General features: G+C 43.7%; 1 protein-coding gene across 2 annotated transcripts in view; it reads right to left on the reverse strand.

Moving 5' to 3' along the window:
* Nucleotides 1-18,595, reverse strand: part of BEND4 (BEN domain containing 4) — a 51,358-nt gene extending 32,763 nt beyond the window's left edge. Inside the window, exons 1-2 of one of the 2 annotated variants that reach the window (XM_001098619.5) lie at nt 13,589-18,595; nt 5,020-5,586 (exon numbers count right to left, since the gene is read on the reverse strand). In XM_001098619.5, the coding sequence (XP_001098619.3) occupies nt 5,020-5,586; nt 13,589-14,075 (1,054 nt within the window). In that variant the 5' untranslated portion in view covers nt 14,076-18,595. The remainder of the gene's footprint in view (nt 1-5,019; nt 5,587-13,588) is intronic. The other variant, XM_015138295.3, reaches the window with a different exon arrangement.
* Nucleotides 18,596-23,999: the final 5,404 nt, after the last annotated feature.

A 23,999-nucleotide genomic window follows, 5' to 3' on the forward strand; every position in this document is an offset into this window, starting at 1 on the left:
AATGTGGAATGGTATAGACATGGAAAACAGTATTGGAATTTTCCTAGAAAATTAAAAATATGACCCAGCAAACCTTCTCCTGGACATATGCCCAAAAGAAATGAAATCAACATCTTGTAAAGACATCTGCACTCCCACGTTCATTGCAGCATTATTCCCAATAGCCAAGACATGGAAACAACCTAAGTGTCTGTCAACAGACAAGTGGATAAAGAAACTGTGGTGTATTATTGGATAGAATATTACTCTGACCTAAAAAAGAACAAGATTTTGCCACTGCCACAACATGGGTAAGTCTGGAGGGCATTATGTTAAGCCAGACCCAGAAAGAAAAATATTGTAAGATCTCACCTGCATGTGGAACCTAAAATAAAGAAAAATTCAAATACACAGAGCTAGAAAACAAAACAGTAGCTACAATGGGTGGGGAGTTGGAGTGGAAATGGGGTGATATAGCTCAGATGTTACGAAGTAGCACATATATAGGATGAATAGGTCTAGAGATCCAACACAACATGAGGAGTACACAGGTGACAGATTTGTACCGTACTTGAGAGTAAGGCTACTGAGTAGATTTTAGCAGCTCTTACTACAAGAACAGCAAAATGGGTAACTATGTGAGATGATAGATACAGCTTCACTACAGTAACTTTTAACTATCTATATATCCTATAACTTCACTTTGTATACTTTAACTTTACAAAACAAAGTTTAATTAAAATATCAACAATAAACACATCCTTCCTATATTTGGCACACAGAAAATTTCAAGGTATTCTTAATGTGTTATAATTATTTTACTTTGGACTTTTCTTAGCAAAAATTACCACATTTTATGATTCTAAGACCCACAGCTTTTCATATTTAAAATCCATGGACTTTATGTTCAAAGGTAATTAAAATGTACAATTATGATTTCTTCTTTCTTAGTGGAGCATAAAGATTGGTGTAGCTTACATCCACTGGCATCTCAGATTAGATGAAATATGGTTATTTTATATTTGTCCTCCTTTATGAGTTCTCCTTAGTGTTGACTAAGCTTCCTAAGCAAATGTGACTACTCTAAACTGACACTCTCTCCAATGAGAAGTTCTATGCACCATTTTCCTTCTTTTAAAAACCCCTCATCCCTTCATGCTCCTGATTCAAAAGTCTTCTGCTTTTGTGGCTTTTTTCTTTTAATATAATTTCAATTCCTTTTCAAAAAATTTTACTTCTAAACACTTTCTAATTTTCTAGTGTGGTGATCCAATACAGAAGAAAATGTGCTAACGTTATTTGATTGGGATAAAATTTGAATTCCCTACACCTGCAACTGGCTCTGAAAAGTTAGAGGGAATTTTCCAGAAGCCCCTGCCTTGTATGTAGCTGATCATCAAAAGACTGTGTTGGATATTTTACAAATAATACCGTAACACTGCCCCTCTCAGAGTAGTGCCAGAAATAGTGCCTGCCCACAACTTCTTTGTTTTGGTATGGTTTCTCACCTTTTCCCTTGAGAGATGCCCAAGTGAAATCATTTTTTCTTGTAGACTGATAGGCTTGTTTATTTTTAACTCTCATTTCAAGAACTGCTCCCAGGTATAAAGGCTTTATCTCAGGAAAAAAAAAAAAAAATCCTCAACAGCACTCCTCCGGAAAGGCAGAGAAATGACCGAGGAACACTGCCTGGGCTCTGACCTGCAGCAGCTGACCTATCTCCTTTTCAACCTTATTTTCTGTGCTACCTGCTGAGCGTTGCCTTCTCCTTTGTATTCATCCATCCTGCTTGGCTGTAAAAAAGTGATTCCCACAACTCAGGTAGATTCTACTAGAAGAAAGCCCCAGGTCCTTCCACAGAAATGTACTGGCCTCTAGAACGATGGGGTCCTATTGAGACCACTGCTTAGGGAAAATCCATCCCAAATTATGTAGGAGAGTTACTGTAGGACAAAACATTTTTATTCTATGCAAAATCAGTGTACCACATAGCACACTTTTCTTCAAATGATAACAGATACCCCTCTACCCAAAATGCACAGCTAATCAAGTAAAAAGTGGATTCCTGGGTGTCACTCACAGGCTGGTTTATTGTTTAGGTAAAAATGGGCATTGAGAGGTAAGGGCAAGAGGGCAGTGGCTTCTCCCTTTGATCAAGTTTTCATCTCCAAGTGACACTTTAACCTGTTTTCCAATATTAAGTGGTCCCTAGGTCATAAATACGTGATAAGTAATCATAAAAAAACTAATATTTTCTTCATTGTATACTATTTTTACTATGCATAATTAATAAACTGGCTTTTCATCCATATTGTTGGATGTATTACTTAACGTAAACACAGTTATCCATGTGAAATGGTTGCTGGTTCAAGTTCCGGGAGGGGGCTGTCAACAGGGTTGAATGTTTACAGTAATAGGACTGATCATTAGCCTAATTTCAACCAGTGTCAATTCAATGTTTGATCAACAAGAAGCCTCAAGAAATGGCAGCATTTCCATCTTTCTGGGAAGTACAAAACACAATGATTAGTGGCAAGCCAACACTGAGTGAACCCCTACCACAAAGCACCTGACCTGCTACGGGTTCGGTAAGTGAGAGTGGGACTGAACCCCAAGTTTGCTTAGGACACATCAAGGACATACAGCTTGCCAAATATTTAGGATCAGGAATTAGACAATACTACTTAGGACATTTGTGTCCACCTGTCCTTGCACTCTGAAACTCTTTCCCAAGATGAGATCAAGGAGTGCCACTAAGCACTTCAAAAGCTAGGAAGGCTCCTTTGGTTATGGTTCTGAGTGGCTGACAAAAGTCTCCGTAGCTGGATGACCTCTAGGACACGATTTTCTGCCCCAGTTAAAGAGGGGCAGTGGGGGTGACAAGAAAAATACCCGTGAGATAAACCCAGAGTGAACTAAGCATGGGTTACGTAGCTGTGAGATTTGTAAAATCCCACAGTGTGCTAGCTGCAACCATGTCTCGGACTTGGGGAAACCAGGAGTGATCTGGTTCCGTTACATTCTTCTGGGTTCTACCCAGGGTCCCTCTTGTAGTTGGTGCCTGCCTGGCGTGGGAAAACACTACGCGTCTGCATCTAACTCCAGGGCTCCAATGCAAAAGGAGAAAATGGATTTGCTGCACCTCTTACTTCCCCAGCTCCACAAGACAACTGCACTTAATCTAATTCCAAAATGTTCTGAACCAAACCTCAGCTCTATTTGGAGAATTATTTTAAATGATAAGCCTTCTTTTTGCTTCCTTTGTCTACTAATAAACAAGTGGGTAGCTTTCTTTAACATTTCCTTCTTTCTAGATCAGCTGCCAAATTGAGTGATACAAAGATACTGTATCAAGAAAAGAATATAGCTTATATTGGCCAGGTGCAGTGGCTTGAGCCAGTAGTCCCAGCACTTTGGGGGGCCAAGGCGGGCGGATCACCTGAAGTCAGGAGTTCGAGACCAGCCGAGCCAACATGGCGAAACCCTGTCTCTACTAAAAATACAAAAAAAAAAAAAAGAAAAAGAAAAAAGTAGCCAGGCATGGTGGTGCATGCCTGTATTCCTAGCTACTCATGAGGCTGAGGCAGGAGAATCGCTCGAACTCAGGTAGCAGAGGCTGCAGTGAACCAAGATCGCGCCACTGCACTCCAGCCTGTGCCACAGAGCGAGACTCCGTCTCAATTAAAAAAAAAAAAGAATATAACTTACATTTATACATATGTATCGGCATTAAAATTTTAAAATTTTCTATGTATGATTTATTTTGAACCCCAATAAATTAGAATAGTAGTACATGTATGCAATTAACCAATAAATGTGTAGATTGGTGGGCACAAGCTTCAACACTTTTTAGCAACAACTGCACAATTAAAAAGGTTTGAAGAGATTGTTCTTGTTAATGATCTTGTCTTCTGTAAGCCACAGACATACAGGAATGAATTCAAAGATAAAAGTAAAATCAGGGCCGGTGCAGTGGCTCACTCCTGTAGTCCCAGCACTTTGGAAGGCCGAGGTGGGTGGATCACCTGAGGTCAGGAGTTCAAGACCAGCCTGGCCAACATGGTGAAACCCCATCTGTACTAAAAAATACATATGTATATATATAAACTAGCCAGGCGTGGTGGTGGGCGCCTATAATCTCAGCTACTCAGGAGACTGAGGCACGAAAATCGTTTGAACCCAGGAGACGGAGGTTGCAGTGAGCCGACAAGGTGCCACTGTACTCCAGTCTCAGTAACACAGTGAGACTCCCTCTCAAAAAATAAAAAATAAAAAAGACTTTGCAACCCAGAGAGAATGTCTTGCCAGAAAGATGATTTTACTACTCTGAAAATCTAGTGTCTCTAAGAGGCAAGAAATGCCTCATATTTAGCCAAGGCCAGCCACAAATAGTTTGGGGCCAGTTGAATTACCGGTCTATCTTTGACCTATTAGTTTCATAGTTTCTTAATAACGGTAAAGGACAGTGTACATGCTAAAGAGATTATGCTTGTTGAAACTTAAAAGAAAAGGCAGGGAAAGTTAATGAAATAGAAAAAACCATTTCATTTGTTCAGTGCTATTTGAGTTCTGCCTCTCAAAGTATTTCATTTTAATTTCTATCACTGACTAACAAAATGCATAGGATCAAAGTTTTTAAAAATTCAAAACCCATTTTAAAGGAACAGGACCACTTTTTAAGAAAATAGGCTTATAGCACTTGACCTATTTCATTGTCAAAGCAGCACATCTAGAAATTATTTTTATATTGATAGAGACACCTTTTAATAGGACTATGGCGTTCTATACACAAGAACACGGTAGCTGGAAGTAAATAGGCTAGTGGCTCATCCTACAATGTCTGTTTGGCACTGGATGGGCTAACAAGCCCATGAGCATGTCTGTTTTTTCCAACTTTTCTACATCACTGGCCAAAAAACAAAAAAAGCCCACACATACATAACACATACACATACATGAGTACAGAAATACAGACAGACAGATGAGACAAGTGAAAGAAAGAAGGGTTGCAATTGTCTTGCAAGGAATATGGCAGGATACCTGGGATGCTCTCTAATTTCCTTCTGAGCTCTTCATTTTCTTGTTGCAGTGAAATAACCTCCTGCTCCAGCTCCTGGCATCGAGGACAATAGCCTTCCTCTTCCTCCTCCTCCTCCTCTTCTGGCAGTGTAGATGAAGATGGGTGGCCATGGGATTCGGACGTTGCTGGGGAAGTCCAGCCACCTAATGTATGCACAGGAGAGGTTGACAGAGGATCCACATCGGCCAGGTGGCCATATTCACTGGCTGACGAGGGGTTTGGAGTCGGAAAGCTCCCCGAGAGCAGGTAATTTTGTAGAGAATCAGTGAAAACCCTCAAAAAGGCAGAAGTTTGTTGTTTCCTTTGCATATATTGCATCTCTATGTCTGCATTGTCTGAGGTCTGACTGTGGACCCCTTTCCCAATGTGACAGTGCTCCTGTCTTTCGTTGTAACTTGAGCCTTCCTGCTTTACGCAAGAAATCATGGACTGAGAATGGTTGGAGTCCAGGAGTTTTCCTCCACAATTTAAGAGGCTAAGAACTCGACTGCACTGTTGGGCAAAGGCATCCAAGATCATTCGACTCTCTGAAACAAATGAAAAGACACATCAGTGACCAACAGCCAACAGCAAAATATAAATAAAGTCCTCAATTTTGAGCTCAACATTCAAACATGTTAAAAATATGTATTTCTACTCTCTGTCATAAGCCAAGACGACACAGTAAATCCACTATGAATAGAATGCATAGCTTCCTGTTGTTCTGCGACTGCGGGATGCTAGATGAGTCACACCCAGTCTCTTGCTCTAGGAAACGGCTGGACTGTGACTTTGGGCACCATATAGAGATTTTCCTCTCTGTGGCATTAACTGGCTGCACAGGTCTGAACTCACACCTTTGGTTTCATTAATATCCTTACTCTAACGAATCGAGTCAGCCACTGCAGACTCAATTCCTCATTGATAGGAGGGCTTAAAGCAATCATTACTTCTATTTCTGGAGTGCCCTCATGCCCTTGCGATTAATCAGCTGATACAATCCCTGCCGAGAGTACATAGCTCCCAGATGCAAACTGGAAAAGAAAGATAAGTCTTTCTGAAGAGCTCACTAGAAATCTAAGGTAAAGCAAAGAGTGAGCCTATGGGCACAGGATGAACACAAAACTGTACGTGTCTTCTAACATCTGTGTTCACTATTCCTTCTTTCCACTTATTTGCTAACTTGGATTTCTCATCAAGGCCAATGTTTAGGCTAACCTGATCATTTGAAAATCAGTAGTATCACTTCTTAGAACCTCTTCCGGTAGACTGCCAAATATTCTAAAATGGCACAAGGCACGGGTGCCTCTTAGCCCATGTACATGAATTCTAAAGCATATTGTCAACCATTGAAAGCAAAAAGCAAACAAAAGCAATCAACTCACTGCAAAAACAAAAGGGGGAAAAACCCAAATTGTGAAAATGTAATTTAATGATATCGAACGGTCTTGAAAATTTACCCTAAATATAAATGTCACGAGGTAGATTCACTTCTTTCCTGATTGCCACCTAGAATGGGCTATTATAAATACAGAGAGGGGCACTTTTCAGAGCTGACACAGAAGCATGAGGATGTCTCTTATTTCCTCTCCCCTTTCCCAGAATAACGGCAACAAACAAAATATTCGAGATTTTAGATGCCTATAACCATTGTTTAAGATAAAAATGCAACTAGCACTAGCTCTCCCTGAAAATGTTGACTAGCTGTATTTTTTTCGGAAGGAAAAAAAAACTTCCAGAATAAAAAATGGTGAGATGTTCAAGGGCTGCTATAGGAATAATGAGCTAGAACAGCTTCAGTAAGAAATCCCCTAGAACACACCCAGGATGTAAGACCAAGGAAACCACACTTCAGGAGAACTCCATGCAGTGCTCAACATTCCACTGTGTTCTTTTTTCTTGCTATTCTTTCATGAAATAACTAAGATAATCAGAGGAGAGGGGTCCAAGTGCTCTTTTCCAACTTTTTAATAAGAATATATACGTAAAGCAGCTGGGTATGGTGGCTCACACCTGTAATCTCAGCACTTTGGGAGGCCAAGGTGGGTGGATCACAAGGTGGGAGATGAAGACCATCCTAGCCAACACGGTGAAACCCTGTCTCTACTAAAAATACAGAAATTAGCTGGGCATGGTGGCGCATGCCTGTAGTCCCAGCTACTCAGGAGGCTGAGGCAGGAGAATCACTTGAACCCAGGAGGCAGAGGTTGCAGAGAGCCGAGATGGTGCCACTGCACTCCAGCCTGGAGACAGAGTGAGACTCCATCTCAGGAAAAAAAAAAAAAAAAAAAAAAAAAAAAAGAATATATATGTAAAGCCCATATAGCACAGTGTTTGGCACATGGGAAGCATCCCTTACATCTCCCAAATCCTGAATCCCGCTGAAAAACTGCAAGTCAGAACAGAGGCCTGATCTCTTCTACTCAGCAGAGGATCAGAGGATCATAAACTGCACTGGAGTGTGAGAGGCCAGCACAACGCCTTGAGAAATAGTTACTGAACACATAGCAGGTACTCTTGTACATACATAGAGCATCTCAGTTTATAGCATTATCAGATTTACTTGACTGGGGCAGGGGTAGCAAGTCCACCCTAGGCTGGTTGAGAGTCCATAGGACTATTTTCTTCTTAGGATAGTACTTTCTTATTCTTAGGAATTCCCATTCTAGACCCTCAGACCTTGGCAGCAGAACCGCCACCTGACCCTCCTTCTCCAGCCAATCCTGTCCCCATGGCCAAGTACCCCAAGATCCAGGAATTCCCCACTCAAACTGCTTTAAGGATCTATGCTGCCATCTTCTCTTTAGCCATCAATCCAAAGACAGTGATCATGGTGTCAGATCCTGGAAGTGCGAACTGGGACCTCCATATATGTGTATATGAGGTCCCTCCTGGTGGAAGATAAAGCTGGGAGTAGGGAGAGAAAGACATGGGTTGGCTGTAAATTCCAAACCTGGTTACCATGAAGGTGTATTTGTCAAGGTCGGTGGACGGAACGTATTTTGTTACACAATTTGTTAGCTTGATTTATACTTTGTAACTATCTTTTTTTATTTTTTTTATTTTTTATTTTTTTTTTTTGAGACGGAGTCTCGCTGTGTCACCCAGGCTGGAGTGCAGTGGCGCGATCTCGGCTCACTGCAAGCTCCGCCTCCCGGGTTTACGCCATTCTCCTGCCTCAGCCTCCGAGTAGCTGGGACTACAGGCGCCCACAACCGCGCCCGGCTAGTTTTTTGTATTTTTAGTAGAGACGGGGTTTCACCATGTTAGCCAGGATGGTCTCGATCTCCTGACTTCGTGATCCACCCGCCTCGGCCTCCCAAAGTACTGGGATTACAGGCTTGAGCCACCGCGCCCGGCCAACTATCTGATACATGCTCTGTGACGCACCATCTGTACTCTTAATCTGGTGTCTCACAAAAATATTTGGGTGCCATTTATTTACAATGGCCAAAACCAAATAATAAGAAAGCCAACAGCTGAAATATACAAGTAAGAGGTTTAAGATGTTACACTCATTTTTTTTACTTCCTGGTTTCTGTTCTTTTATTAGTAAAATCAAAGGATGATATTGATTAGGAATTTTCAATTCCAGCACAACAGCAGTTTTCATTCATTTTAATCCTATAATCCCATTCTAGACCTGAAGTTGCATTTACTGTTTGCATTTTAATCAGCATAGTCCAACATAACCTTGATGAAAGGGACAAAATATGAAAGTCTAACACAGAATTGCCTGGTAAGAACTGCTTGAATGTATTTGTTCGGTGTCCTACAATACACTCAGTAGTTTTAATCATATTGATAAATCACATTAGAGCATGGATTTTAAGGGAAAAAAATCTGACTTAGGGACAAGCGTGATTTGTTTTCTTAATTGAAGGATAAACTTGTAACATGCTGAGAAAAAATCATTATGTGATATACTACATTATGAAGATAATCTATTAAAGTGCACTCAGAATATGAGAGAATAGCTACAATCATAAAGTAGTTCTTGCCTGCAGTTTTTTAAATGCTTCAATCTGAATTTGCTTTCAGAAATGATATGTACAAAAAGGGCTACTGTCACCCTTAAAGTTGAATTTTTTCTCTTCTCAATACCTTGAATTATTTGAATATTATTTTAACATTGATACATGGAAGAGTGTGATGAAAAATACTACCATTACATTTGATGGAAAATAGCAAATCTTTCCACCTAATACACATTGCATGCAGCAATAGTTTAGCCTTCTAGACAGAATATAATTACAAATGCAAGTACTGTGTGATGCCCATTATCATTAAGAAATAGACAAAAGTTCTGTTTTCATACGAGCACAATTGAATGGCTACTGATCTATGATTCTCAATTGAGCAAACTGTGAACATGTATCATGATTTTAACTTTTTTTTTTTTTTTTTTTTTCAGTCATAGAATGCTCCACTCAAGTGATGGCAGGGAAAGAGAAAATCAACAGTTTACAGAAGGACTACTTTATCCCTAACTTCCCTAAAATTAAACGCCATAAAATGTTAATAAATCACAATCACAAAGCCCTCCAAAATGCCCACTTCTAATTTATTTTTCTTTATTGTGCAGCCTATTGGGAGATAATATCATGCTGCAAATTGTGCCTTGTCCAATTCCAAAATCTGAACCCATGATTATTTTTTTAATTAAAAAATTCATTTCGAGAAATTCGTCTGAATTTAAGTTGTTTAATCCATCCTAAATCTGATAAGTGAGTAAGAAGAGGGATGGGAAGTAGGCAATCGAACACAGTCTCCCTACTTTACTGCCCTTCTTTGTAAGTAAAGCCTTGAATGGAATTTGCCCATCACAGCAGATCCCCAAGAGAATTCTGTTTCTATGAAGGAGATCACAGTAGTCAAGATTAGTGGTAACCTTTTGATTTTAGCCCAGCGAAGGGTGAAATATATTAATATTAAAAATGCAGAAGCAGAAATTTTTTTAGTGACCTACTATCATGTATTCATATATTATATCTACCCAAGGATTTCTCACTAGTTCAAAATAGATGATTTCCTTAAAACATTAATTTAACTTCTTTTTAAGAGACGACTTCATGGCATAGAAAATAGAAGTTAGAAAACGAAAGCATCTTTGGAAGCACCACCCTTGTCTTAAATCAATGAACTATGTCTTTTTAAAAAAATGCCATCCAATTTTTTTTTCATAATGGCAAACATCAACACAGCAAAACAGGATGCAATTTTTCTAAATAAATAAATCAATGATGTGTCAAAAATTAACAGATGAGTTAATATACTCGGTGCTATCAAAACCAGATGGTGCTTCCTAATATTCATCCTGCTCAGTCAATCCCTGAATATTTTCTGGACCATCGGTATATAAAATAGGATGCTGCTATTTGTGATGGCAAACAAAAGCAATCATGCCTGCCAAGCACATACTATAACAGGCAGCATTTCAGCTCTGCTAGACAGAAAGTAATTAGAATGCTTTTAATGTCCAAAAGAATGATGCTGATAGGCTGCCACAGATGTGTAGATTTATGAATATTTATATGGTGGTTTATAGCTGACACTTTTATCAGTTGAAGAAGATAAAATATCTGCCTGACTCAAAAGCTTGACAGTCAGGTTAATAAAATCTCATTAAAGAGAATGACCTATGCAATTATATAGGATTTATTGTAATTCATTTTTGATTGTACTCTGCTTAAAGATGCAATTTCCCATTTCCTGATGCCAAATTTAGGCTGCATATCAAGATCTACGTGGGTTTTAACTCTAAGCCTCCCACAGAGGAAAAATATGCTTTTAAAACCATGGTGTATTACCCCTTTTAAGGAAAATTATACTCTTCATGAGATTTTATAAGAATGTTGAAAAAAAATCTATTTTTAATCACATATTTCTCTTCTCAGTTATGGCCCTTAATGGCAACTAAGATTCACTTCAACCATTTCATCTCTTCACTGCATTTACTCTGGACACTCAGTTATGTCTCTTCTTCTGTCCTTGACTCATTTCTTCACATGAGTGTTTTGGCTATTTTCAGTTTACCAGGTAGCCTCAGACACTGCAATTACACTTTTGCAAAGGTGCAACAGGCAAAGCACCACTCCCATCCCCCACCCCATCCTGTATGCTTAAATGGCCATGGGTCTGTGCACACAAGCTCATTGGTTCAAAGTGGAACGACTAATTTCTCAAAGAACCAATCAGCTCTTCAAGTGGTTGTGCCCCTGATGGCCACTCACAACACTGTGCCTGTTAAGAGATGGCTTTGTCCATCAGTGATTAACATTATGACCACAATTCATGATGTCTAATTCTATGGCTTTTTTCCTCCCAGACTATTTTCCTCACTGCATGGAAGAAACCTACCATCCAATTCCCATCTTTCCAACAAGCACGAGGCATCCAGCCCTTGGTGCTATCAAGCTTACCCCTCTCGATGACCTCCCTTAAAAACAACAAAAGCAGCCGTGAGAATAAAAGGAAATACAGAGAAGTTTGAAAGGCATCAAAAAAACCCCTCTTCACTCCTTTAGATTTAGTGATGTTATAATTTCCATCTGGGAATAGAGACAAAATAAACTAAACAGGACATTAGAGGGAACACTGAAAGAGAACATTGAGAACAAGGTGAGAAAAGGGAGGAAAAAAAATAAAACACTCCACATGAATGAAGGACAGCAAGGAAACTGCCAGGGTAGAAGTGACCAAGGAAAGAACAGCAAGTGACTGGTGCAGAAAAAAAGAAGCAATACAGGAAATATATAGCCAACTAAAACTATGGATGAAAATGGAAATGAGACGGGGGTAAATTTACAGTGTATAACAGGAAGTAAAATATGGAAAGACAGTCAGCAAAGGCTGGAAAGAGAAAGCAAGAGGAGATGAAAGACTGACCTGGGCAGATAATGAGGGGAAAACCTCAATGAAAATGATGGAACTGAGGCTATGCAAAAGAGTGAAAGCAAAACACAGAAAATGGGGAAAGGACTCAAATGGCTGGAAAACAACATAAAAATACAGGATGGTAAAGCTGAGTCTAGAAATAAACATACGTCTGAACAAGAAATAGTTTAGGAGAAAATAAGATCCCAAACCAGAAAGAAAACGAACCTCCTTAAGAAAGGGGGAAAAAAGAAGAAAAGTAAGGAGGAAAATCAAGTAAGCCAACTGCCTAACGAAGAATATAAAAACACAATGGAATACTGGGGCAAGAGCAACTGAAAAAAAAATACCCCACAAACAATAAGGAAGCCCACCTAAGAATCCCACTGAAAGCAATCAACCATCTTCATATCAGTGAGAGATGTGACAGATCAAGTCTTCACTATAACCTGTAATTAGGTTTTCTTTTTCAAAACCAATCCTTCATGTGTCAAAATATTGACAAACAACAGATTTATTAGTGGAGGCATCTATAACTCATTTAGACACAACACTCTATTTCCCACAGGGGAAAAAAAAAAGAGTATCAGATTCACTGACATGCAGGATTTGGGGGGCTCCAAAGTGTCATAAAAGGCCTTGGCAGGAACTTTTAGTTCTAGTGGGCGGATAAATGTGGCTGCACCCACTGGGAGCTGGTGGAGAGGTCCCTTGGGCTCAGGCCTCAGGCTGTGGCCTCGCAACCAGCCCATCTTGCTCCCTACAGGCAGGCAGTGGGCTGCTTTGCCCCGGCAGCGCCCGCGGACTCGGGATAAAGGAGAGGAGTCGCGGACCCCAGGGTGGGTGCTCACCACGAGGTGTTTCTGCAGGGCTCAGGCGAGATGCTCGGGAGGGGCAGGGCCCCGCGGCGGGCAGGGACCAGGGGATGGCGGGGACGACGACGTGGGCGGTGGGAGCAGAGTGTCTGCGGCTCCAGGGCAGGGAGGAGGGACGGGTTGGTTCCCCGCGCCTCGCGAAGTCCACGGCGTGGCAGACGCGGGGCCCCGAGTCTCACAACCAGAAGGTGGGAGGGGAAAGGGACAGAGCAAGACAGAGAGCACCCGAGAAACACAGGCGCACATAAAAAGACATAAGGAAAAACGCAGCTGAGAGCCAACCAGCGTGGACTGCGATAGTGTGAGAGTGCATCAAAGAGGTGGCGAAGAAAGCACCAGAAGGCAAAGGAGAAGTGGAGAGAAGAAAGAAATGGAGTAAGGAGAAGAAAGGGAAGAAGCGGACGGAAAAAGTGAAGCAGTACTAGAGTGTCCCAGCGAGGCGGCCCGAGAAGCTCTAGCTTTTCCCGTAGCGGCCGCCGCTATCCCCCTGGGGCGTCCGGCCCCACTCCAGCCCACGCCCAAGCGATCCCGGCAGCCGACCGCCACAGCCGTGCTTCCCGGTGCCGCATCCAAGCCGCGGAGCCACCTGTTAAGCGCGCGCCGTCGGAAGCCCAGCCGTGGCGGCGCTGGAGAATCCTCAGGAAGTTTCCGGGCGCGCGGGGAGGCCTCAGGGTGCGCCCCGACGTCCCGACTCGGCCCAGCACGGAAGAGTGTCGGCGGGCCCCCGCTTCTCCTTCCCGGGTCCCCTCCCGCTGCCCCCGGCCGTGGCGGGAAGGAAAGTTGTGCCGAGAGTTGGTACCTGCGCTGAGCTCCAGGCTGGCGCCGTCGCTACCCGTGCCGCCGGTGCCGGCGGCCGCCGCCGCGCCTGGGCCATACCTGACGACGGCGGCGAACGAGGACGACGACGAGGCGGCGGGGGACGCGGGCGGCGGCTGCGCCGGAGTCCTCAGGTGGCCCTGGGATGTGGCGGGCGTGCAGGACGGCGACGACGACGAAGCGGCGGCGGCGGCCCGGCCGGGCCCGGGGGGGTAGGAGCTCTGCGCCTGGAACTGCTGCGGCGGCGGCTCGCTGCTGCTGATGGAGACGGCGGCGTGCGGCGCGAAGGGCGGCGGGGGCGGCGGGGGCGGCCGCACGTGCGGCAGCTCCACCAGGGTGGGTCGCTCGTAGCGCTTGGCCAGCGCCGGTCTCTTGCTGGGGAACGTCTTGAGGACGCTGTAGGGGCTGCGCTGCTTGTAGATTTTGGGGACGCTGGGCCCCTCCTCTGCAGGCTGCATCTCCTCCTCCATCCGGCTCCTCGGGGCCGGTCCCCCGGAGCACGTCCCCTCCCCGCCGGGCGCCGGGCTCCGAGGGTGCCTCCGCCGCCTGCCCGCCGGCTCTGCCCTGGTGCGCGCGTGTGGGAGGGTGTGTGTTTGTGCCGTGGCCGCCGCCGCCGCCGCCGCCTGTCGCTGAGGCTGGCATCGCCGAGCCCCCGCGCGGGGGGCTGCCGCCCGAGCTCCTGATTGACAGGCCGCCTCGCCAATGCCTGGAGGGAGAAAGGAGGTAAAGAGCAAGTGTTTAGGGTAATATCTGCTAATGATAATGGGGGCGGGGCGGGGCCTGGCGCCGCAGCCGCCCGCGGGGTCTGCCCGCCGGCTCCGCGCCTCCGACGGGGAGGGGGGGAAGGGGGAAAGCGAGGACCTGGAGGGCTCCCGGGAACTGCTGAAGAAGGTGGGGATCCTGGATTTGGCTACGGCGAGACTTTAGAGACCCAGATGTGGACTCGAGGCTTCTGCGGCTGCGGGCGGGGTCCGGCTTCCTAAATGAGCTCCTGGCGCCCCCTGCATGACCCCAAACTCTCGGGGTTGCACAGAGGAGGGGCTAGTGGTTGGGGCGGGGTCGTCAAGAGTACGCGTGTATTACCGCAAGTTCTTCTACCAATCGGGAATTGCTCTCCGATCTTTCTGAAAAGAACCTCTTGAAGATCTTGGCCCAGGTGGTCGCGCGGTGTTTACAGGGCTCCGGGGTCCTGCTTTCCCCGAGCCTCGCGGCCTCTAAGCTCATGCGGAACGTAAAAGCGCGCAGGGCGTAGAACTTTTTCACGTTTTCATTTGTTTCCCGTAGGGGCCCTGAGAATGTGCATGACACCATCATTCCCCCCACCCCCCATTATAAAGATGAGAAAACCGAGGCGCAGAGAGGCCGAAGGGAATTGCCCAAAGTCAGATACTCGGGAGTGTGTGGCTGTGTTGCACTGACGCATCCGGATTGTTTGAATTCAGCTCCTGACTTCTCATACCCAGTAGACTCTGTGCAATTGAGTGGGGAAATGACCTGACACCTCCCTTTGAGGTGATTACTTTCAACAGTGTCATTTTTAATATGTGTATATGTACTTGCAAGACCAAGGTAACTCGAGAACTCACTCCTTCATTCTTACTCACTGCAACTGGCATCATCCGGCGAGGGTCTGGAGGGTGCCTAATTTCAGTAGCCGTTTGAATGAGAGATCTCTGGTTTGGAGGAAGATCCTCCATGGGGCGCAGATGTCCTGTCTCTCCCAGCCACTTTTTGGAGCAGAGGGTCCATTGCTCCCTATCTCAGATCACTCCTCCTCTAGGCCAACCAGCATACCCTGCCGCAGGGTTGCTTTTCAGCCTTCCTTTTTCGTTCTCCAGGTCAGAGTTCTGGGTGCTCCTTGGTGTAGGACCCTCAACTCTGCACTCTGGAGTTTGTTTCCTTTTCAGAGCCTTCCTTTTTATTCTTTGGAAGGTGACCCATTTTCTTCTGGGGGTTCACATCTTTCGGCCTCTTCTTTCCCTGGTCTCCTTTCCTTTGGAAGCTTTTTCTCTCTCCCTTGCTGGTTCAGCTTCTGTATTATTCCCCCCTAGATTGTCTCCCTCTCTCCTGCAGCTTCCTCAGATGGTGCTGTGCTTCCACCCCCCTCCCATCCATTTATTAGAGATGAAATAAATAATGCCATAAATAAAAGTATTTGGGAGTCCAGGAACTGTCAGGGCTGATTAGGGCATAGAGGACATTTTCTTTCTTATTATGCAAAAGCATTTCATGGGGAAATAAAAGAGGTTTCATTGTAACTCATGCATGTCATATTTCAAGGAATTCAAGATATTAATCATATTTAACATTATTTGCAATGTTTCTCCCTGGCTTCTGAAAACTGCTAAATGAGGACACGTGGATCACTAGGAAAAGGAGACAAGCATGAGAGGGACAGTTAAGAAATAATGAAATGCTGGTGAAAGACAGAGAAAGAGAATGAGATGCCAGGGAGATGTTTCTTAGGCACGTAAGTGAGAAATGGGGGAGCTACTTCTGAGACGTGAGACAGCTGAAATTGAATGATATACTGGAGGAAATAAATGATAACAAACCTCCCCACACTTTCCTTTCTATAAAGCAGTTCTGAATTTTGCATTGAAATGTTTTCCTCCCACTTTACTCCCAGATAATTTGCCAATAAGTCCTGGCTTTTGAAAAGAAATTGGGGTGGTGGCAGTGTGGGGCGTTTAGAGGGGAGAAATCTTTTAGTTCTTCTGAAGAAGTAATTTCCTGTACCTGGGGGCTTTCTCTTCTATGTAGTTTTAAATGTATATCCTCCTCACCACTTAAACACCTGAAGAGACTGGGAACAATACTTCTATTGTATATTTTCTATTGAAAAGGACCTGCTGTCCTTTACATCAAAAAGTGATCATTTCTATGAAACTGAAATAATCAAATTAGTCATTTAGCTTTTTAAAAGTTGGGGGAGGGGAAGGTTCCCAGAGGAAAAATATTTAAAAGTTTTAAATGATCAGCTTTCAGATTTTCATGTGGGCAGTCACCTATATCTGGGTCCTGGGTTCATAGAAAAATGAAGTACTTAAGAATCGCTCTTTAAAAAACAAAGTGAGCATTTATTCTAAGTGTGGAGTTGAAGGCAATTTTAAAATTATAACTGACCACTAATCCCTGCCTGAGATTGTATTTAACTGAATATTGTACATCGATGTAATGTATTTAAGTGTTTATAAAATTACTGGTAGCACTCTGTGAGCATCTTGCTCTAAATTGTGGCCTAGATTATCAGATAGTGACTTTGCTGATGTCTTGGGGGTCTCATAGGAGCCGATAGAATAGTAATTACACCCATGCTTTAAATCTTTTTAGATATTTACTCTTATCTCAGAAAAAAAAAGAGAGAGAGTGAACTTTTAAAAGCCAGGGGCTATTTATGGACAGGGTAATTTTTTGATTGGCAGCATGTCAATTCCTTGAGCCATCCAGAATGTAGCTTTTAAATAATAACTCAGCCATGGGAAATGCTTTTTATTGCACCAATTTCAATGATATTTAATGAGCTTCTGATTGACTGTTTGATCTCCCAATGTTTTGTGCTACTTTTAATTCATTTCGTATAATAGAAAAAAAAAGTAATTGGAATAAAATTTTGTGACAAGATAATGACCTTCCACTTTGAAATTAAATGTCTGATTAGCTTCAACATTTTAATGCCAAGATGATATTGCAGCAGGAACAGGACTATGCATGCTATCATTTGGTACAAAATGACTTAGGAATACTCCTGTGCTTTTCCCATTGCATAGCAAAAAAGGTGTGGTGGCTATGTAATCGTAGGTACACAGGACTAGAAGGGACCTTTGCAGTCTTTTATTCTTGTGACTGAGCCTCTGCCCATAGTTTTCGATGGCCCTGGCAAGTGGTTGTGCAAACCATGTTTAAATGCCTCCACTGATGGGGATCTTGCTACCTTCAGGGACCTTATTTCCCCAGGTAGTTATTCCACAAATATTTACTGAGTGTCTACCATGTGCTAGGTACATTTCTAAGCACTGGAGGATATAATGCTAACCCAGATCACAAGGTCCTACTATTATGGATTTAGGTGGAACAGGTAAACAAACTAGTAATTAACTAAAAAACATTATTTCAAATAGAAATAACTATGATTAGGGACAGGCGCAGTGATTCATGCTGGTAATCTCAGTACTTTGGGCGGCTGAGTGGGGAGGATCACTTGAGCCCAGGAGTTTGAGACCAGCCTGAACAACATAGTGAGATCCCGTCTCTACAAAAAAATAATAATTACTGTGCAAGGTGGTATGCATCTGTAGTTCTAGCTGCTTGGGAGGCTAAGGTAGGAGGATCACTTGAGCCCAGGAGTCCAAGGCTGTAGTGGACTATGATTGTGCCATTGTACTCCAGCCTGGAGGACAGAGCTACACCTGTCTCTAAACAAACTATGATGAAAAACCAGGATGGGAGACAGGGCTTGGTGGCTCATGCCTGTAATCCCAACACTTTGGAAGTCCAAGGTGGGAGAATCGCTTGCATCCAGGAGTTTGAGACCAGCCTGGGCAGCATAGTGACACCCTATCTCCACAGAAATAAAAAATTAGCCAGGTATGGTGGCTAATAGCACCTGTAGTCTCAGCTCCTCAGGAGGCTGAGGCCAGAAGATCATTTGAGCCTAGGAGGTTGAGGCTGCAGTGAGCCAAGATCATGCCACTGCACTCAGCCTGGGCAACAAAGTGAGACCCTTTCTCAAAAAAAAAAAAAAAAAAATAGGGCGAGGGTGTACTTTTGATAGAGTGTGACTGAGATGATCTCTCTGCGGTGGAACAATAGTTCACTCATGAGAAAAAGCCGCCCATGAGAAGAGCAGTCCAGGCTAAGGGACTATAGGTGCAAGAGCCATAAGAACCATAAGATGGGAACAAGCTTGATGTTCTCAGGGAGCTGAAAGAGGGCAAGCCATGGGAATTGCCGTGGCAAGGGGCAGAGCAAGGAGGAGAGGAGAGAGGCAGGCTGGGCCCAGGCTGTGCAGGGCCTTGTACATCATGGGACACTTGGGGGATTTATTCTAAAGGCAGTGGGAAGTCTTGGAGGTAGTTACATGGAGGTAATGACATGACCAGATTTATGTTCTTAAAAAATGATGTTTTCAGAAAAGTTAAAATTGTGACTCTCATACAGACATAAAAATGAACACGTGTTAAAGATTTTATTAAACGTAATTACTCAGGGCCCTTATAGTGTTCAAAGGGAAGCACAGATTGGTGTGGAATAAAGGAATGTTGAATTAAATGTGTAAATGATTTTTCCATGGGGGCATGCAGATTCCATGGTATGGATGTACCACAGGCTCTTTAACCATTCACCTGTTGGAAGACATTTTGGTTGTTTTCAGTGTTGAACTGTTACAATTATTGTTGCTCTGAACAAACACAGGTTTTTATGTGGACGTGAGTTTTATTTTGGGGGGAATAAACGTCTGGGAGTGGATTGCTGGGTAATTTCATAGTATTTTAAAAGATTCATTCTGCTTTGTGGACAATTAACTTTACAGGATCAGATTGGCAGCAGGGAGACAATTTATTTTCAAAACAGCAGCTGAGTGATCCTTTTAAAATATAATCATGTGGGTCGGGTGTGGTGGCTCATGCCTGTAATCCCAGCACTTTGGGAGGCCAAGGTGGGCAGATCACGAGGTCAGGAGTTCGAGACCAGCCTGGCCAATATGGTGAAACCCCATCTCTACTAAAAATACAAAAATTAGCCAGGTGTGGTGGCATGCACCTGTGGTCCCAGCTGCTCGGCAAGCTGAGACAGAAGAATCGCTGGAACCCGGGAGGCGGAGCTTGTAGTGAACCGAGATCACGCCACTGCACTCCAGCCTGGGTGACAGAGTGAGATTCGTCTCCAAAAAAAAAAAAAAATATATATACACACACACACACATACACATATATGTAAAATGTGGTCTCCACTCTGCCTTCTCTGGTCTTCCTCCTTAGAGTAAAAAGCAGAGTCCTTAAAATTGACAGCTTAAGGCCTCTCATGATCTGTCACTACCCCTTGCCTCTGGGACCTCATTTCTTATACTCCTATTATGGTGGTGGCAGGAGGGGTTCCTTGCTCCCAGAGCTCCCAAGATGGTGGCTGGCCGCTTCCAAAATGGTGGCGGCCTGTTTCCAAGATGGTGGCAAGCCTTGTGTTCTCCGACCTAGGGTTCTTGACCTCACGGATTCCAAGGAATGGAATCTTGGGCCATGTGGTGAGTGTTAAAGCTCTATTAGAAGCCATGGGTCACGGAAGAGAACTGTGGAACCCAGTGACTAGCGTTCAGCTCGGTTAGGACGAACCCAGGCACTTAGCCGTGCAGGAACAATGGCAAGCCTTTAGCCTGATCAGGAGTGGCAATGGGCACCTCGCTGGATCAGGAGCACAGCAGACACCTTGCCGGATCTGGAGGGATGGAAGTCAGCGGCGGGTCTGTGACTGCGGCAAACAGCAGTGGTGGACAGGGAGCGAAAGCTCAGCTTGAGCGGTAACAAACATGGACCAGAAGACAGTGCAGTTGCAAGGTTAATGGAGTGAAAACAGAGCTCCCATACAAAGGGAGGGGATCAAAGAGGGTAGACGTTGCCAGCTCAGCTCGAATGCCTGGGTTTATATCCTGACCATTGTCCCTCCTGCTGTGCTCTCAGGTGATAGATGATTGGCTATTTCTTTACCTCCTGTTTTTGCCTAATTAGCATTTTAGTGAGCTCTCTTTACTATCTAATTCGTCGGGTGTGAGCTAAGTTGCAGGTTGCAAGCCCCATGTTTAAAGGTGGAAGCGGTCAACTTCCCAGCTAGGCTTAGGGATTCTTAGTCGGCCTAGGAAATCCGGCTAGTCCTGTCTCTCACTCCTTCCCTCCCTCACTTCTCTCCAGCCCCACTGGTCTTGAACCGGCTAAAAATATCCTGTCTCATGCAGGATTCTTGCTGTCACTGCTCCTTCTGCTTGAAATACTGTTTCTCCAGATACCTGTATAGCTCTGGCCCTCATCTCCTCTGGGTCTTTGCTCTTGTATCCCTTTCACAGTGAGGCCTGCACTGGTCACCTATTTACAGCTGATTTACCTGCTCCTCCCTGCCCCCCCATATCCTTTCCTGTCTGACACCTATCACCATCTGTTACGCTGTATATTTTCTTGTTTATTATTAGCTTCCATTGACTAGAATGCAAACTCCCTCAGGGCAGAGATTTTATCTGTTTTGTTCTCTACAGAGTCCACAGCATCTAAAATAATGCTTAGCACATAAAAGAGGCTCAATAAATATTTGCTGACTGAGTGACATGATGAAGCCCTGGCAGCAGTCTAAATAAGAGCCAAGACTGCTTGGACCAGTGTAGCGGCAGTGACGATGGAAGGAAGTGGGCAGATCCGGAATGCATTCAAGAGCAACCTGTTCTGCTTTATATAGCTCTCAACAGTGGAAATTTTTTCCTTGTGTTGAACACAAATTTACGTCTTTGCTTCTCAGAACTGTTGGCCCTTGCGGCTATTCAGAGGAAGCTTAATCCCCTCCTTCCTCGCTTTGGAATGAAATCTACAACAGTTTTATCTTTCCTTCTGGGTTAGGAAAAACTCTAACTGCATTTTTCCTCAGCTGTCACACCACAACACTCATCAACATAGAAGACTTCTGTGACCAAACGTGTGGAGGGTTTTCTCTACCACCAAGCACCGGACACCAGCTGGTGTCAATTCAGTTCTGACACCATCTACCTGGAGATAGCATCAGATCACACAGGATGAAGGGTCAGTCCCCAAGACTGCCCCCTCCACAGATACCAGTCACAAGTCCGGGCCTCCGGAACTTCAGACCTACTGGCTTCATGTTGCGGTTCCTATGACCCCCTCTTTGGGTTCAATTAATTTGCTGGAGCAGCTCACAGAACTCAGGGGAATAGTTACTTACGTTTGCCAGTTTACTATAAAGGATATTCCAAAGGGTACAGATGAAGAGACGTGTAGGGTGAGATATGAGGGAAGAGGCTCAGGGCTTCCGTGCCCTGCCTGGGCACACTACCCTCCAGGAACCTCCACGTGCTCAGCTATCCAGAAGATTTTGGAACCCAGTCCCTTTTGGGTTTTTGTAGAAGCTTCATGATGTCAGCATTCCTTTTCCCAGTATATAGAGTGGGGCCCTCTCTGGCAAGGGTATTAAGACCCACGCTCATGCTTCTCAGAATAGGGGATTTGGAAAAAAAAAAAGACCCACAGTCAGAAAAGTGGGGGGAAGATTAAAGTTCGGCCTTGGGGCAGGTGAGAGGAGGGCAGGTCAGAGTTTGCATTTCCTGAGGTCTACCCCTGAGGCCTAACATACTCAACACTGTAACAAAAGATTGTAACAAGCGCTATGAGAGTTATGAGCCAGGAACAGTGGATGAAAACCAATATATATCTTAACACTATACTTTCCTATGATGGTTTCTAAGACGTTTTTGGAATCCTTTTAAAGAGTAGACGAGGACAGTCATCTTTGATCTAATTACTATTTTTTTTCACTAATAGAATCCTAGAATTGTTAGGACTCTTTTAGTAGCAAGTGACAGAAATCCACTCAAATGGACTTAAGCAAACATGTTTATGGCTTGAATACCCATGAAGACGAGAGATATATCTGCAGACGTGGGTGCTCACATGCTGTTGTTAGTAATCTACCCCTGTCCATTCTTGCCTCCAGTTTTCTTGGTGCTGATTCATTCTCTGGCAGGTTTTTCCTTTACAGTGTCTATCTGGCCACCAGCAGTTGTCAACTGTGTGCAAGAGATTATCTCTTTCCCATCAACTCCAGAATTGACTATTGGCTAATTGGGTCTTGATAATGGATTAGTTTATTTGTCCGTTGACCCTTCCAATATTATGATGTTGTGGCTATTCCCCTTCAGAGAACTGAAGAAATTCCCCCTAAGTCACCAAGCAAATCATTGAAGAAGTTAGCTCAATATTCTTCTCTTTATCAGTGTAGCAAATATACCTTGTCAAGTTTCATAACTTTAACGTTACTTTTATTCTCTATTTTTCACTTTCTTCCAACTCCTAAAGGAACATTCCTCCCAAAGAGCTGAAAGCACCATGGACATAAGTATGAGCTTAAGATATTTAATTTTGTTTTTTAATTTCATTATTATGATTATGATTATGATTATGATTAGAGACAGGGTCTCGCTCTGTCATCCAGGCTGGAGTGCAGTGGTATAAATCTGGCTCACTGAAGCCTTGACCTCTTGGGCTCAGGCAATCCTCCTGCTTCAGCCGTACATATAGCTGGGATCACTGGTTTGAGCCACCATGCTCAACGTTTTTTTTTTGTTTTTTGAGAGAGAGGGTCTCACTTCATTGCCCAGCATGGTCTTGAACTCCTGGACTCAAGTGATCTTCCTACTTCGGCCTCCCAAAGTGCTGGGATTACAGACATGAGCCTCTGTACCCAGCCACTTGAAATATTTAAGAGAATAAAATTGGATACTAAAATCAGGAGGAAAAAAGGAGAAAAGAGGAAGAGAAAGTTTAGAAGGTACGATAACAGCAAGTCAAACTGTTGGAGATTTAATTCCTAAAAAGAGTTTGCAGTCTTTTCCATCAAGATCCATTTCCATCCTGGCCACTCTTAACTTTCTCTGGGTACTGTGCTGCAACAGGAAATGATCAGTTCATAATGGTAATTGGTGTTTAAGCCAAGGTTTTATTCCATACCATCACAGGAGGACCACTTCCATAGAGAAGCTTCTGAAATGAGCCACTGAAATATAATCTTAAATATTGGCAACTTGAGGTTTTGTAACATCACACATTATATGCTTTATTAGAATTTTTATAAATTGATGCATGCCATTTGCTCCCAACCAAGAAAACAACTGGATTTGTCTGGTGTTCTGGTTGCCTGGAGTATTTCACAGTTTACTAACAAAACTTCTGTAAGCACCAGTTTTGGGAAACCAATAGAAGTATGATTTTGCTTCTAAAATTGTGATAAGAATCTAACTGACTTATATAAGAAATGTCCAGGCAGCTGAACTTTTTGGATCTGTTTTCTAGGCTAGGAAAGAACAAGGACTTTTTTTTTTTTAACCTCTTCTTTGGTCTCCAAAAAGTTGCTGGTAACAGACTTTATATATTGCATGAAGACCAACAGTGATCCTTTAATTTATTGTTTTCAGGTAATTCAAACTTGTGGGTCTTTCTCCCCACCACTCCAGCATCAAAGTGAATGATTGCAAAGTCATGGATTTTTATTTTCCGTAAGGGAAAAGAAAAGGCTGCCATGCCACAAACGGAATAGCTTACCCAGAAATTTGTTGTCTCAGAGTTCTAGAGGCTACAAATCCAAGATCCAACCAAGATTCAACCAAATGGTGTCAGCAGGAGTGGTTC

The sequence above is a fragment of the Macaca mulatta genome, chromosome 5 (genome assembly GCF_049350105.2).
Source record: "Macaca mulatta isolate MMU2019108-1 chromosome 5, T2T-MMU8v2.0, whole genome shotgun sequence".
Lineage (NCBI taxonomy): Eukaryota > Metazoa > Chordata > Mammalia > Primates > Cercopithecidae > Macaca > Macaca mulatta.